Raw genomic sequence first — 14,480 nt, 5'->3', positions numbered from 1 at the left:
CCCAAATAGACAGCTCCTTCCCATACCAGTGCTTGAGGAAATCTGCTAATTGCCTTCAAACTAAATCTCAAGCCTACTCTTGTTCTTCATAGACGTGTGCCAGTAAGTCAGGTTATTCAAGTACCAAGGAAAAAGAAATGTCAGTGATACAGATGTTTCTCTGCCAACAGACTCAGGCTATGAGAGGCAGATGCCTTTGTTCTTTCTTACAAGTTGTACAAACAAGGCATTTTGACTTTGAGTACATGCCTATTGACCCTGTTAATTCCAGAACCAGTTATTATAATCATGGGCTTTTTTTGTTTTTTTGGTTTTTTTTTAGAACTAAAAAGTGTACTCAGTGTGTTTATATGAAGGTGAAATAATGCAAGCCAGCTCTCACTGAAAAAGAACGAAAAAGAGGGCGGCGAAGGTTCAGCACCTGTAACCCAGTAGCCTTTGTTGGAGTGACACCTAGTGGCTGCAGCTCACCGAAACGGAGAGAAGTAGATCGCAAAGTCCAAACACGTTGAGATGAAACGCCCTATTAATTAAAGCCTTTCTCCGCTAGAAATGCTCAGCAACGACCAAAGGTTGGCCGAGTCGATGCATGCATTGCTCTACATCAGATGGAGAACCTTCCGGGAGCAGCAAATGCTTCACCCCGCAGCCCAGAGCAGCAGCTGGGACCCAACTTTGCTCAGAGCTGCCAGGGCTGTGCACTCACCACAGTGGTTCACATTCATTACTATAAGTGACATATTTTGCACCTAAGCCCAACTTTCGTATTTGCAGGTAGCAACAATAAATATATACATATATATTTGACTCTTACTTAATAGAGGCTGCAAGTTTGGTAAAACCAGCTTTGCACAGGGGAAAAGAATCCTGTAAAGCGCATATGAACATCACCATACTTTCAGTTGTTCTGCTGACCATCAGATAAAATCACCTCAAAAAGGGATGATTCATACACTTAGACTGTGCAATTCAAAAAAAAGAAAAAAGGTCATTTTCCTGGTAAGTGTCTCACAGTTAATCATTTCTGAAGAGATATCTTATCTCAGCACTGCAGCCTCAAAGGAAGGGACACAGCACTTTGGCCTACACATCCAGCGAAACATTTTAGTATGCTTAAGATGTACTAAAAATAAGTTTTGTTAAGAGTTCCTGTCTATATCACAAAACAACAAATAATTTTAGCACAAAATAGGAACAGGTATCAGCTGCACTCAAGTCAAGAGTCTGCCATGAAGCTGTCCTTGATGGAGGCTTTTTTCTGCAGCTCTATTACCTGAAGCTGTACCAGTTTGAAAAAGCAAATTAATGATGCTTCAAAACTTAGACAACAGCCCTCATTCTTGAATGGCATGTAGTGAACATTTGTAGGAAACTGTCCCTGAATTAATAACACGCAAGACTTTTGAGTATGCTGAAAAGAAAACAAGGATATAAATAGCATTTGGTGACTGGAACCTAAAGACAGCTTTTCATGAGCATAAACAGCACTCCTTGGAAACGTGCCCTTAGTGCCTAGTTAAACTTCCTGACTTGCTTACCCACAAAGAAAAAGGTATCCATTCATGTTACAGGCTGGGGAGACAAACTGGGACATTCAACTGGAGAAAGCATTCATTCAATTTTGAAGCTGATTTAGATACATGAATTAATAGAGAAAATGACAGAAAATGCAATGGGGACCCTCTCATTGGGTCTCCATACATGGTTGAATTGGTGCACCCTCTTGTGGAAGTCTCCTGGATCAGTACAACCATCCCACATTAAAAAGTGGGTGGCAGGGCTTTGTTTCTTCCCTAGGCTGATTCCAATTCAAACTGAGGAGAATTGAAACGCTCCTTTATGTTGTTGGCCAATTAACATTTCAACACTTCCAAAATTAAAGCTACTTCCACCAGAAATATGTAGGCAGCTTATAGTAGCCACTCTTCAACCAAAAGTTCAGCAAACCGTAAAGGCACACCTGGAAAGCAGCAACACAAGCATCACCTCACATCTGGCAAAACCAGACAGCGCTTCACTTTGCACAGACCACTGCAGTGCAGCAGGGATTACTGCGATGAGTCTGAGATGCACAAGGCTACTGTGTGCTACACGCAACTGCAATAACCACCCTGCGGTGGAGTAGACATAAATGGCCCCTTTTATTCACACATCCAAACATGAGTGCTTTAGGAGCCATCAGCACACGGGTGGCCAGCTTTGCAGCCATACTTTATAGGCTGAGATCCGCAATGGGAAACCCCAGAGATAACTCACAGGAGGGAAGTGGCACCAACCACCACGAACCCCTCCTTTGCTGCTGAAGGATGAAGGAGCAGTGGGTGTGTGACACACATCTAACACCCAGAAATCCCACCTGACCAACTTCCTCCCACTAACTGGGCTTCAGAGTGCTGAACTAAACCAGCAAAACCCCACTGCAGATCACCCAACACGCTGCTTATGTGGGGAATCCATCTGACTGCTTGCAGTCTGCACCCAGTTAGAGATACAAGATGACCACCCCATATTTAAGTGGCTGTCCCTGGTCGCCTAGCACCCTTCACACAAAACACACAATACAGAAGCAGCAACTAAAGGGATGGTTACAGATGTTGCTACGTAGCCTGCAACAAACCTGGGCCCTGGGCCAGTGCTCCATTGCCTCAGTCACACCTTTCACTCATTTTGCTCTCCCCTAAGGCATGCCAGTTGCCTTCCACACATGAAGCACAGTTTGGTAGGTCTGCCTCTATTAAAGGCTCATTCCTGCAACTCTCTCAGCCTCCCCCAGTGCAGCTCTAGTGCCAAAGCATTAACAACACAGCTCACAGGCTTAATTTCATCCTGCAATCCCACCACCGTACAAAAGCCTCCAGCACCTCCATGTGCAGAGACACTCACAGCTGCATGTCTGGAAGAGTCTTTCTGAGTGAAAGTTACACACCCCAGTGCACACTGAGTGACTGCCCATGCTAGGGTCACATTTGGCTGGAGCACATTCATGTGCAGCATCAAGCTGCACGGCCTCCAGAGCAACCAAAACAGGGGATTTTGTGCTCAATCAGAATACAAGTTCAGGATATGCCAAAGGATTAAGTAAGATACTGTGATTTTCTATTTTCTGCTTTCTAAAAGCTCTCACTCGGATTACGTGCAGGACATACCTCCTGATCTCAAAGCAACATGGAAAACAGATCATGATGTTAGAGAAATAGATGCCCTACATATTGAATATTAGGTTAATTCTTACCTGTATAACTTAGTTACTTGTCAAATACTGCATTGAATATTGCTCTTCCAAGGTGTCAGCTCCATGAAGTATCTGAGGAAAATGTTGACTAAGCAAACCCCCCCCAAGAACCTACTTACAGACATTATTTCATTCATCTGGTCTACATGCAGAAAAGTCTACCAACCAAAGCTTGAAAGACATTTTAAGGAAGAAACTAGAGCAGATGAGATCATTTCAATATGCCAAAAATGGGTCAGTGCTACACTGAGTTCCCTTCAGTTACAGAAGGGCCCCAGAAATTCTGCAGGTTTTGAGCTGCAAGTTCAAGACTGCACCTCCAGCTGTGCAACAGCTGTGCTGGTTTGGGGGCTGTGCTCTGAACCATACCCTGGAATTGATCTGCCTGAAAAGTAATGCAGCCAAGTTAGAGGCTCAATTTTAAACCTCTGATTTTACAAAAAGCTATAAAAAAAAGCATAGCACAGAGAACAAAAATGCTTCTCATCCACCTGTACCACAGACAGCAGAACTGCTCGGTTCACGCTCATCACGCATGTTTCATTTAGTTACCAATTAACAAGCACTGAGGAGGAAAGAAACACAAAGAAATCTGTCCAGATTTCTTCTGGCCAGAATGAGGAGAATACACTATTGAGAAGTGCAATAAGGAGCTGCAAGATGGCACAGACCTTTTAGTCCACATACTGCAAAAAAGGGCTCTTAACTTGAGGAAGACAGACGCCCTCCCCAAATGTAACAACGTGCACCACTCGTGCCTTAAAAAGAACACAAACAACCTCCAAATGTGCAAGCATCAGGGGACAACAGAAAAGAAATAAGGCTCTTCTAGAAGATAGCTGCATACATTTCTGCCTCACATTCTGTAACTGGCTGAAACAACCAACCCTAAAACATCAGGTATTTCTGCACATTTACTCTGATAAAGACATGTTATAAAAGCAAGGAACAGAGAGTGTGTATCAAAGTCCCTGCTGAGAAGCTTTGCTGTTCCAGGTTTTTGTTTAGGGTGTGCACTGTAATTGCACACGATGTTCTGTTACTTTCACAAATGTAAGTTGTACAACAACACAGAGATCAAGCTATAATCACCAACAGGGTGATGTATTTAACCATAAGCACTACTTTGTGGCTCTCGGAGAAGATTATTGCCAGTATCTCTTTTTTGATACCACCATTATCGCTGGGAGGTGAGAGCAGTCAGTATCCAGAAAGAGATATGCCTTTGTCTGAAGGGTTTTCAGAGTTCTTCTATTACACAGGTTGTCAGCTACCATGGCAACTAACAACAGAGCAATTCACTGAACCATAAATACTGGAATGTCCTAGTAGTAACACTGGAAGACAGCAAAACTGGTCCTATTTGGTCTGTTCATACATTATGTATTAATCTCAAGGGAGTTTTTCCACAGGTTTTGTTACCTAAAAAACACTGTTACTGAGAGCCTTTAAATTAGATTAGAAGGACTGCATAATGCATCAAGCTGTAAAAGCCTGTAATCTTTTCAGCAGAGCTATGCCAAAAAGAACCATCACTCAAAGCAATACAGAATTTTCCATAAGCTTGAGAACTCTTATTTACAATAACCTGTTACTTGCAAAAACAACTTCTGTGTGTTTCCAAAGGTTTAGGTAGGCAGAGCTGGAAAACCACGACCAGAATTTGACAGAAAGGTCACTTCACACCACATGAACACAGCACGCACAGTTCAAAAGAACTCTGACACGGGATTCTGTAACAAGCGAATCTGACGGAATGCAGAATTGTTCCCCCTTGTAAAACCATTTAACAACAACAATTTAAGTAACACATTGAGAACACTGCTTTCATTTCCCTTAATACAGATATGCCCTCAGACAGAGAGCGTTGGATATGGAAGTACAGCTAAAGGACCTCTGCTATCAGCCCACACAACGATGACAGGCTGGGTATTCAGGCACTGAGCTCTGGCCAGAACACCACCACTTCACTGTAGCTGAACCCCCTACTGACTAGAAAGACTTCTGCAAGGACCTTACAGCCCTTCAGCCCTAGGGCATCTATTTCTAGCACCGCTGTAGTGATGGAAAGGGCCCCAGCAAAAGCTTTCTGGCTCTGCTCTTTACCCACCTCAGGTTGCTCTGCGCTGTCTCACAGGAATTTCCCCTTCTGCACCTTCAGGATTTTCTTAGGATTCTGGCACCTAAAGGAAGAGATGACAAATTCATCAATAGAGAAAAAGCCTAAAATTACATCATGGATTCATTAGCGCTGCTGTCTCATGCTTTTCTCCTCATGCTACCTAAGCAAGCACACTATCAGAACCTAATAAATACATGCTTTTTAGATGTACAATGACCAACAGAGCCTTGCTAAGAGCAGGCTTATTTACTATTTATCACCTGCCTTGAGGAGTCTGCTTTCCAATCTGACACAAACATGTTTTTGAGTTTATACTTTGCAGAGGTCAGTAGAGGCAAAATAGGCAGAACAAATCCTGCTGGGAAATGCCACTGCACTCATTTCAAGCTGTCAGCTTGGTCCAGCTCAGAGTTTAAGAGAAACCACGAGAAAAGCAAAGATAGATCTTGTATTTCCACAATACTTATCACTATTTCTGTTTCATTATGAAATTTGGTAAGAAACGTAAGTTAAAGAGTTCACAGAATTAATATAAGAAGATGTTTTGCTCCTGGGTGAAGAAGCCATTTTTCCTCTGGTGTGAAGCCTTATGAGCCCAATGGCCTCTGAATGAGAGCTCAGACAGAACGCAGTAAGCACAACGCAGATTCAGGCACTTAAAAACCGAGTTGTTTTGACAGAAGTCTGCATACCAATTTATTTCTGGGGAGGCAAGTACAGTGTACTCAGATTGAATATAAAGCTTCAGTGACAGTTTCATGGGATGCAGCGTTCTGCCCAAAGCTACAGCCTGCCAGTGCCAAGGCTTTAAAACAAAAAAACTTCTTCAAGAAAACCTTTCAGCATTCTACTGCTCAAAACAATGTCATACTTCATCTTAACGGAGAGACAGATGATCATCTGGCAGACTTTGTTCTAAAATGATTGCATACTTCCCACGTAAACCCAACCTTGGAACAAAAAGACTTAATTACATTCCACCACAACACAAATTTACGCAGAAGAGTGAAAGAGAAAACTGTGCAAGAACATTGGCAACAAACTGGAGCCTTAAAACAATCTCACACTTTGTCTTTCCTATGGTTTCCAACTACTTTAAGCAATCCTAACAAAGGTACTTCAATAAGGAAATTCTTATGACTTGTAACACTATCAAATGGTGGTGCTACCTAGCATGCATTTAGCTTCCAACCTTTTTACAATGTAAACAAGATTGAACTCCACTCCCAAAGACCCAGGGCATTCCAAACATAGACATAAAAGGGTTACCAAAAAATAAGGTACCCACTTATTTCACATAACAGATTGTTGTAGCAATCGACAGATCAATGCCATGGGAAAGGCATCACAACAAAGGTGAGAGAACGGAAGGACCAGCATGATAGAAAGGTGCTACAAAGAAAGAGAAGAAGATTGCTCACCCATGTCAGAACGTTCTAGGGTTACAAGGAAAAGTTTCACCAAGGAGGGATCTCCAGAAAGAGCTCCTTCCCCAGTGGCAGTCAGCCCTTAAATAGGATCTAAGAGCAGTGCAGCCAGGCTCCACCCCTCCTGGTCACACCACTGAACTGCCTTCACCTGTGCTCCCAGGGCTCACCGGGTCCTTTCCCCAGGTGCTCTATCAGTGGTTCAGGCTGTGACTCAACAGTTACCACACAACACACATCCAAAATAAAGAAATCCATGAAAGTCAGGTACATCTGTAAGTCCAATGAAATATACACATGCAGATTTAAATGCTTAAAGACCTTGAAGCAACAATCCACTAAAATATCTCTGATGGCCCACATAAATTCCACAGAGACAATTATTTCATTAGAAGTCTGAATTCCTCTTCATTATTTTTAAATGCATTTCATATTTTTTCCATTCTTAGATAGCCACAGAAATACTTATAAATTAAAGAGATACAGCTGAAATAGTATTATAATACAATCAGGTGTAGGAGCAATCACCAATTGTTCAACAGCATGCAAAGCACCTAAGAAGAACAGTGCCTAAAGACAGTGCTCTACATGGTGGCCACATGCAGCTACAGGGAGATGCCCCACTCATGAGTCCTACAGGCCACAGCTCCAGGAAACAGAATACACATAGCTGTTATGTGACCCATGACACAGGGCTGTCTGCGAGTTCCTCCTCTGGCAAAGCTAGCAGGTAAAAAGCTGGCCGTGGGCAGTTCCTCCTCCTCAGGGGATGGAAAGCCATCTGGAGAAACCTAAATAGGATGAGCAATAGGCTCAGGGGAACCTCATGGAGCTTGACAAAGTCAAGTGCAAGGTCTCACACCTGAATCATGGCAACTCCCATTACACATACAAGCTGGGAGAAAAAAGGATAGAGCCCAGCCCTGCCAAAAAGGACCTGGGGCTACTTGGCAAGCTGGCAATGAGCCGGCAGTGTCCCTTCACAGGCCAGAAAGCCAACTGTACCCTGGACTCCATGGCAGGAAACACGGTCAGCAGGTCAGGAAGGTGATCCTACCACTCTGCTCTGTGCTGAGACCTCACCTGGATTACTGAGTCCAGACATGGAGTCCTCAGCACAGGAGAGGTTGACCTGTTAGAGTGTGTCTTGAGGAGGGCCACAGAAATGATCCCAGGCATGGAACACCTCTGCTATGAGGACAGGCTGAGAGCTGAGGCTGTGCAGCCTGGAGAGGAGAAGGCTCCAGGAGGACAGAGAGTACCTAATGAGCCTGGAGATACCCCCATTCATTGCAGGGGAAGTTGGACTGACAGCCTTTAAAGGTCCCCTCCAACTCAAATGACTCTATGACAGGAAGGAGGTAAATGAAAAGGCAAGACTGTCCCACGCACAGAGCAGGGGGGTCAGGCCCAGCACTGCTGCACTCACACAGCACTCACCTGGAGTTTCTGCTGGCACTCAGAGCCCCATGCAGCCTGCTATGCTGTCAGCCTGGAGATCTCTGCTGCAGGTGCATTTCCATGCCACACAGGACGGCCTCACCATCAGCAGAATCGCTCCCAGCACTGCCTGTAGGCAACACAAAATCAGTGACACCATTCTATCAGCACTATGTTCAATACGCTGCATGCATTATGAAACCCAGGTTTGGTCTCAGACATTTATCACAAGATCAAACAGCAGAGCCTTACTACGCTTACGTATTTTATCAACCTCTTTTCAGCTGTAACATACAATGATTTTTTGACAATATAAAATTGCCTCCACGCCCAGCTAGCACTCCCTCAGCACGTGCTGCGTCTCCTATTCTTTCTTGCTAGCAAAGCACACTGACGGGGATGCAAAACTGGAAGAAGTGGCTTAGTTAAACTTTACAAAGACGGACACTTCAATAACGCCTCGTCGTTTTCATGTGAGAAATACAAACCCGGGGAGGCAGAGCGCAGCAGTGCCCAGGGCTGGGTTAAGGCCTGGGGGTCTGCAGGGCACTCCGCCTGCCAAGCCGGTGCGTGTGAGGGGAGAAACGGCCGGATATTTCCAGAAAAATTAAAAAAAAAAGGCTTTGAACAAACTAGATATGAAATAACATGGGTTTTGTTTTTTGGGTTGCTTTTTTTTTTGTCTTTTTTGTTTTTTGTTTTTTTTGCTGTTGCTTGTTTTTTTATAAAGCAACGTCACCGTACGCCAGCACTGCACCGCTCCGCCGGAGCTGACCAGTCCCACACGCGGCTTCCGTACTCACTTGCAACCGGGCCAAGGACCCTGAGCAGCGCCGGCTTCCGCCGCGTCCCGCGGAGGCGGCTCCAGGCCCGGCTGCGGGCCGCGCGGCGGCTCCCGGCGGCGGCTGAGAAACGAGCAGACAACATCGCCTCAGCAAGAACGGCGGGAACAACCACCGCCCCCAGCCACCGGAAGTGGCGCCTCGCGCGCCGGAAGTAGCACCCAACACACCGGAAGTAGCTCCCAACGCACCGGAAGCGGTGCCCCGTCTTCGGCAGTGCTGACTGTACCCAGGCATGGCGCCCAAAGGCGGTCCCGGCGGGCGGCAGCAGTCGGAGGAGGATCTGCTGCTGCAGGATTTCAGCCGCAACCTCTCGGCCAAGTCCTCCGCTCTCTTCTTCGGCAACGCCTTCATCGTCTCTGCCATCCCCATTTGTAAGCGGCGGGAGCGAGCCGGGGGTCGGCGGGGATCGGGGCCTCCCTCGGGGGGTGGGTGGGCAGTGCTGAGGGGATCGGGCTCTCCTGATGGGAGAAGGAGCACCGAGCGGAGCCCTCCCCCCGCCTCGGGCCCCTTCCGTGCAGCCGCGGGTCCGGGCCCCGCTGGCGACGTGGCAGCCCCGACCCTTGGTGGGGTTGGAGCGGTCTGGCGGCGCGCTGCTGCGTGGCAGCACTCAGCGCTCACAGAGCGTTGCGGTTCTGTCCTTAAGGGCTCTACTGGAGGATATGGCACATGGATCTGGTTCAGTCCGCCGTGCTGTACAGCGTGATGACTCTCATCAGTACCTACCTCGTGGCGTTTGCCTATAAGAACGTCAAGTTCGTCCTCAAGCACAAGTGAGTTTGGTTGACTGTCTGGTGTATGCCTTAGTTTGTAATAATTCAGCAAAAGTATAGCCAACATTTTTATGAAGATGTGGAATGTTACACTGTAGAACCCTTGTGCTTGAATCAACAGATGTAAGCCAGGCTGCCTCAGTGTTTACTGTCATTGAGTCCCACTGTATCAGTTGATGAATTGCATTAGGTTGTGAGGACAGTATACATCCTGAGTTGTGAGCTTTGAGAGTGTGAAATTTCACAACTCAAATGTTAAGTGATCAGATTTGCTTCTTGACTGCTCTTCCATTGAAAGTCCTTGACCACAGTGCAAGATGTGACACAAAAGCATCCACTGCATGCTTTTCTTATTGCTGTTACCTGATCACAGAATCACAGAATTGTAGGGGTTGGAAGGGACCTCCAGAGATCATCGAGTCCAACCCCAATGATACCTTGGGATCATTATCTTCAGTATGGAGTAAAAAGGTGTTTGGACTGAGCATGTATTTCATAGGTTTCTTTGGTGTCAGTAACTTCTGATTGCATCTGTCACATCTCCTGTAGAACAGACTTGCCTTGTCTGCTGGGAGAGTGATGAAACAGCAAAGCAACCCTTGTTCTCAGAGGGTATTGCCATAAACTGCATTTGACAAGTACTTCTCATAATTTGATTACTGCTGATCATCCCTTCAGCTTTGCAAAACTGTTTGGTGTCTGGCTAACTTTTGTTTTTCCCTGTGTAATACATCTTCCTATAGTCCTTTCCCCCCCCCCATTTTTCACCTTTACCTTGAATGGTGTTTCTTATAGGGTTGCACAGAAGAGAGAAGATGCTGTTTCCAAAGAAGTTACTCGCAAGCTTTCTGAGGCAGACAACAGGAAGATGTCTCGGAAGGAGAAGGATGAAAGGTAATCCTCCTTGTGCTCTTTTGTTTTTCCCTTGTTTTAACACTAGTTACACTATCAGCCTTTTGTCCATCTGTAAATCCTCTTTTTAGTTATCGGTGATTGGTCTCAAATGTTGAAACCTTTATCTATAAAGGCAGCCTCTCCATTCTTGATGTGTAAAGGAAGACAACTTTGTGTATAGGTCTGCTAATAGCTGATGAGTAACAATCATAGCTACCTCTAGAGTTAAGATAAATTCATTTCTTTAAGAACAGACTCATGTAATGTACTTTGCTTAGTGGAATGCAAGCTCCTTCTGTATAGCATTCCCTTCTATTGCTCTACTGTGCTGCTCATGAGTAGTTGCACTTTTTACCCAGTGGTTATAACTGTCAAAGCAAGTATGCAGATTTCCAATTCAATAACTTACTGATATCCAGGATATGCCTGGATAAATATTGCTCCTTGTTAGGTGTCTGTTAAGACCATACGAGGTGAATTATCTTCTCTTTGGAGCAAGAGAACCACATCTTTTTTTCTACCTGCCAGGCATGCTGTTGGCATGTGGCAGATACAAACTTGCACAGACTGCTGTTTACGTAGCACTAGGTTTGACCTGCAGGGTGGGAAAACAATTGTAAGTCACTTAGATACACAAGTGCAGAGTAGATACAGGCTTTCCTTTGGCTGCTGAGTTGACTGGTAGTTTTTGCAGTGCTCTGTCTTTTAGAAGCTGGCTGTGACAGGGGCTGTGGTTTGCTTCCCCACTGGATGGAAGTCTCTTCTTAACTGTGAATGTGTCAGCACATGCATTGACTTAAGTACATTTTGAAATGTTTTTACTTGTTCCTAGGATTCTGTGGAAGAAGAATGAAGTTGCAGATTATGAAGCAACAACCTTTTCCATCTTCTACAACAATACTCTCTTCCTGGTCCTGGTCATCATTGCTTCGTTTTTTGTGCTGAAGAATTTCAACCCCACTGTGTATCCTTTATTACCACACCTAAAACAACTGAAGTCCTACTCCCATTGGTTGCCATTCATAGATACATGTGTTATCTGTGTAGCACCTTCACCCTGCTGAGGTGTGCAATTTGTTGTGGTTTTTCAACTCAGAAACACTTGAATGTAGAAACAGACAATACAAAAAAAAAAAAAAAAACCCAAAACCAACCAAACCCAACACTTCCAAACCATACAAATGTTTATCATCTGCTGTTGGCTCTCACAGAAATCTTCTGACTTTCCCCATTTCATTTGTAATTCTGCAGTCAGGAGGCGGCTTGTGTTTACAGAAAAACTACAGTGGTGTTGTCAAATGCTGTAAAATTGTAGGATTGTTTGGTTTGGATAACTTCACGTATAAATATTTTTGTTGCTTAAATGCTGCTGATGAGTACTGTATACATAAGAGACCTGCCTTATTTATAAGCACTTTGAAAAGAACAGGCCAACCTTTAGAGGCATCTTTATTTTAAGGTTAAATACATCGTAAACAGAACAACTGGTTCATAACCTTGGTTGAAAGCTATATTTCAAGTTAGCGTTTGTAATGTGATGGAAAACACAGCAGTAATAGCAGAATACCAAGGTCCCAGGCTGTAGCCAGTAAGGATTTGCTCAAACACAACAGCTGTGGGCACAGAAATAAAGGAAAGAAACTACTTGCCTTCAGAAGGCCTCAGGTACACAGGAATCTCCAACAAGATACCCTCGCCTCCACTGCCAACCCTTAAATGAAGTCTGGGGAGGCGTGCAGCCTGGCTCCACTCCTTCCATCGTTGAGGTACATTGCCTGCACCTGAGCTCCCCTGGGTTGGCCCTGCCTTCCCACCACGTGCTCAGTCATGGTTTCAAGCCCTGACTTAGTGTTTCTGCTGCACTGCTGCAGTGCCTAATTTAAAGCTTTACAGAGGAAAACCTTTTTGATTCATTGTTTTTGGCAAAACTTTTACCAAGTTCTGTAAAAGCAGAAGTGGTACCTACCCATGTATGCTTCCTTAACTTTCTTCTTACAGAAACTATATCCTTTCCATAAGTGCTTCATCTGGACTGATTGCCCTGCTGTCTACAGGATCCAAGTAGACCAAAGAAAAAGCAATTTGTTTTTGTGGGAGAGTTCAACTTCTGCTTGAGGGTGGAATAAAAATAGTATTTTTTTTATAATGGGACTGCCTGAGGGTTTGGGGGGAGGTTTTCAATTGAAAGTTCATTTACCTTTGGTATCTTTATATGGTATTACTCAATAACCGAATCTAATATTTACTTGGTATTGAAAGTAAATGGCATGTGAGTTGTTATCAAACAACTTTCCTGAAGCATTTCATAGATGTGATGTTACTGCAGACCATTAGACAGTATGAGTCAACCACAAGGGACTGCTGCACAGCAGCACAGAACAGCTATAGTCAGACCCCAGAGTGGAATTCCCCTGTAAACTATTAGGAGAGCTGCAGTCTGTAATCATAAAAATTGACAATCTACACCTTTTCATTGTAACATGCAAAGTTTTAATAAAAAGGAGACTTTCTGTCATTAAACACCTTGTATTTCCTTTCTCAGTTCCTGAAAGCGGGTATCTCTCTGGGTGAGCAATGTGTGTAGGTTTGTCAACTCTCTCCTCTACCATAAGAGGAGTCTCCTGCAAGTCAGTGTGGGATTGCTTTCATTGGAAATACTTTTCATTTTCAAGTAACTTTGAGATAAAAACCTAAACAGTGAGATTTTCCTAGGAAAATGTTCTTTAACTGGTTTTCATCTCGAGTCATAAATAAAAAAAAAAAAGGAACCAGTTTTTCTGGCACAATTGAACTAAAAGGCCCTGGCTGGCTCGCTGTAATGACTTTATCAGGCAGTCCTTTTGCTTTCTTTCTGGCTATCAGTGAGGCAGCTGTTGTGTGAAATGCTTAACTCTACTGCTATTCATGGAGTTATACTTGGAAGTTATGGATACTGCTATTATATAGCAATCCCAAACAAGGAAGAGAAATCTTAGATTCAACGTAAAAATTACTTTGCTAATCTTTGTGCTTCTATGAGATTCGTATTTATGTATAGTTCAGTAAAACAAAGGTTTGAAACTTCAGGAGATACTCCAAGGCAACCCAGGTAGCATTTGCTCAATGTGAGTCCTCTGTAGGAATTTGAAACAGGTTTTTCTATGCTAAGTTATCAGATTTTCAGCTTCTGTAGTTTTCTGGCCTGCCTTGCAGCTCTGGTGCAAGGGCTAGTGATGGAGAGCAGAGCTGAGAGCTGGATTAAAACAATATTGTGACCACAGCAAGAATGGCTAAGAAGCATATTTCTAATACTGGTTTGGATGGGTACAGTGCCAGTACAAATATGAAGCAATATCAGCCTTATTCCTACTCAGTCTTTAGCACATGTGAAACAGCATCTGACTTGCAGTCATTACACGATGTGAGGCCTGTTGTGTTTCACTGCTGGGCAGCAGGCTCCTGCTGGCAGCACATGGCATTTGGATTCAGTGCCACAGACAGGCAGTGCCAGTTCTCCAGTTAGCTGTCAGCGTTTGCAGGGATGAAGGCTGCCCTATCAGAAACTTTGCAGGTGTATTTTTCATGAAATCTGCCATCTAGAGAACAGTGATTTGAAGCAGCCCTTTCTTCTGCTATTACTGTCAGCCTGCTGAGTCTTTTATCAGCAGCTTTGCGTCTCACCTTGTTTTTTTGCCATTGCCACTTCCCGAGGCCTGGAGCACAGTACGTGTCAGCTTTTCTGAAGAGCAAATGCTGCAGTGCTGACAGCCT

At 44.4% G+C, this 14,480-nt stretch overlaps 2 protein-coding genes across 3 annotated transcripts in view; one reads left to right on the top strand and one right to left on the bottom strand.

Annotated features, from left to right (window-relative positions):
* The window catches only part of LOC122185427 (TCDD inducible poly(ADP-ribose) polymerase), a 32,911-nt gene extending 24,582 nt beyond the window's left edge, over nucleotides 1-8,329 (bottom strand). Inside the window, exons 1-2 of one of the 2 annotated variants that reach the window (XM_042881221.1) lie at nucleotides 8,222-8,329; nucleotides 5,343-5,415 (exon numbers count right to left, since the gene is read on the bottom strand). The gene's annotated coding sequence lies outside the window, so the exon portion shown is untranslated. Of the gene's footprint in view, nucleotides 1-5,342; nucleotides 5,416-6,775; nucleotides 6,831-8,221 lie in introns of those variants that run through there. The other variant, XM_042881222.1, reaches the window with a different exon arrangement.
* Nucleotides 8,330-9,238: 909 nt separating this feature from the next.
* Nucleotides 9,239-13,250, top strand: SSR3 (signal sequence receptor subunit 3). Its single transcript, XM_042881255.1, has 5 exons — nucleotides 9,239-9,437; nucleotides 9,710-9,836; nucleotides 10,632-10,730; nucleotides 11,563-11,694; nucleotides 12,729-13,250. Exons 1-5 carry the CDS (start codon nucleotides 9,299-9,301, stop codon nucleotides 12,793-12,795), a joined length of 564 nt encoding a protein of 187 aa, XP_042737189.1. The 5' UTR covers nucleotides 9,239-9,298; the 3' UTR covers nucleotides 12,796-13,250.
* Nucleotides 13,251-14,480: the final 1,230 nt, after the last annotated feature.

This window comes from Lagopus leucura, unplaced genomic scaffold, assembly GCF_019238085.1.
Source record: "Lagopus leucura isolate 7727_CA_CO unplaced genomic scaffold, USGS_WTPT01 Super-Scaffold_100029, whole genome shotgun sequence".
Classification (NCBI taxonomy): Eukaryota; Metazoa; Chordata; class Aves; order Galliformes; family Phasianidae; genus Lagopus; species Lagopus leucura.
Note: the sequence above shows the minus strand (reverse complement) of the source record. Positions and strands in the feature narration are given on the sequence as shown.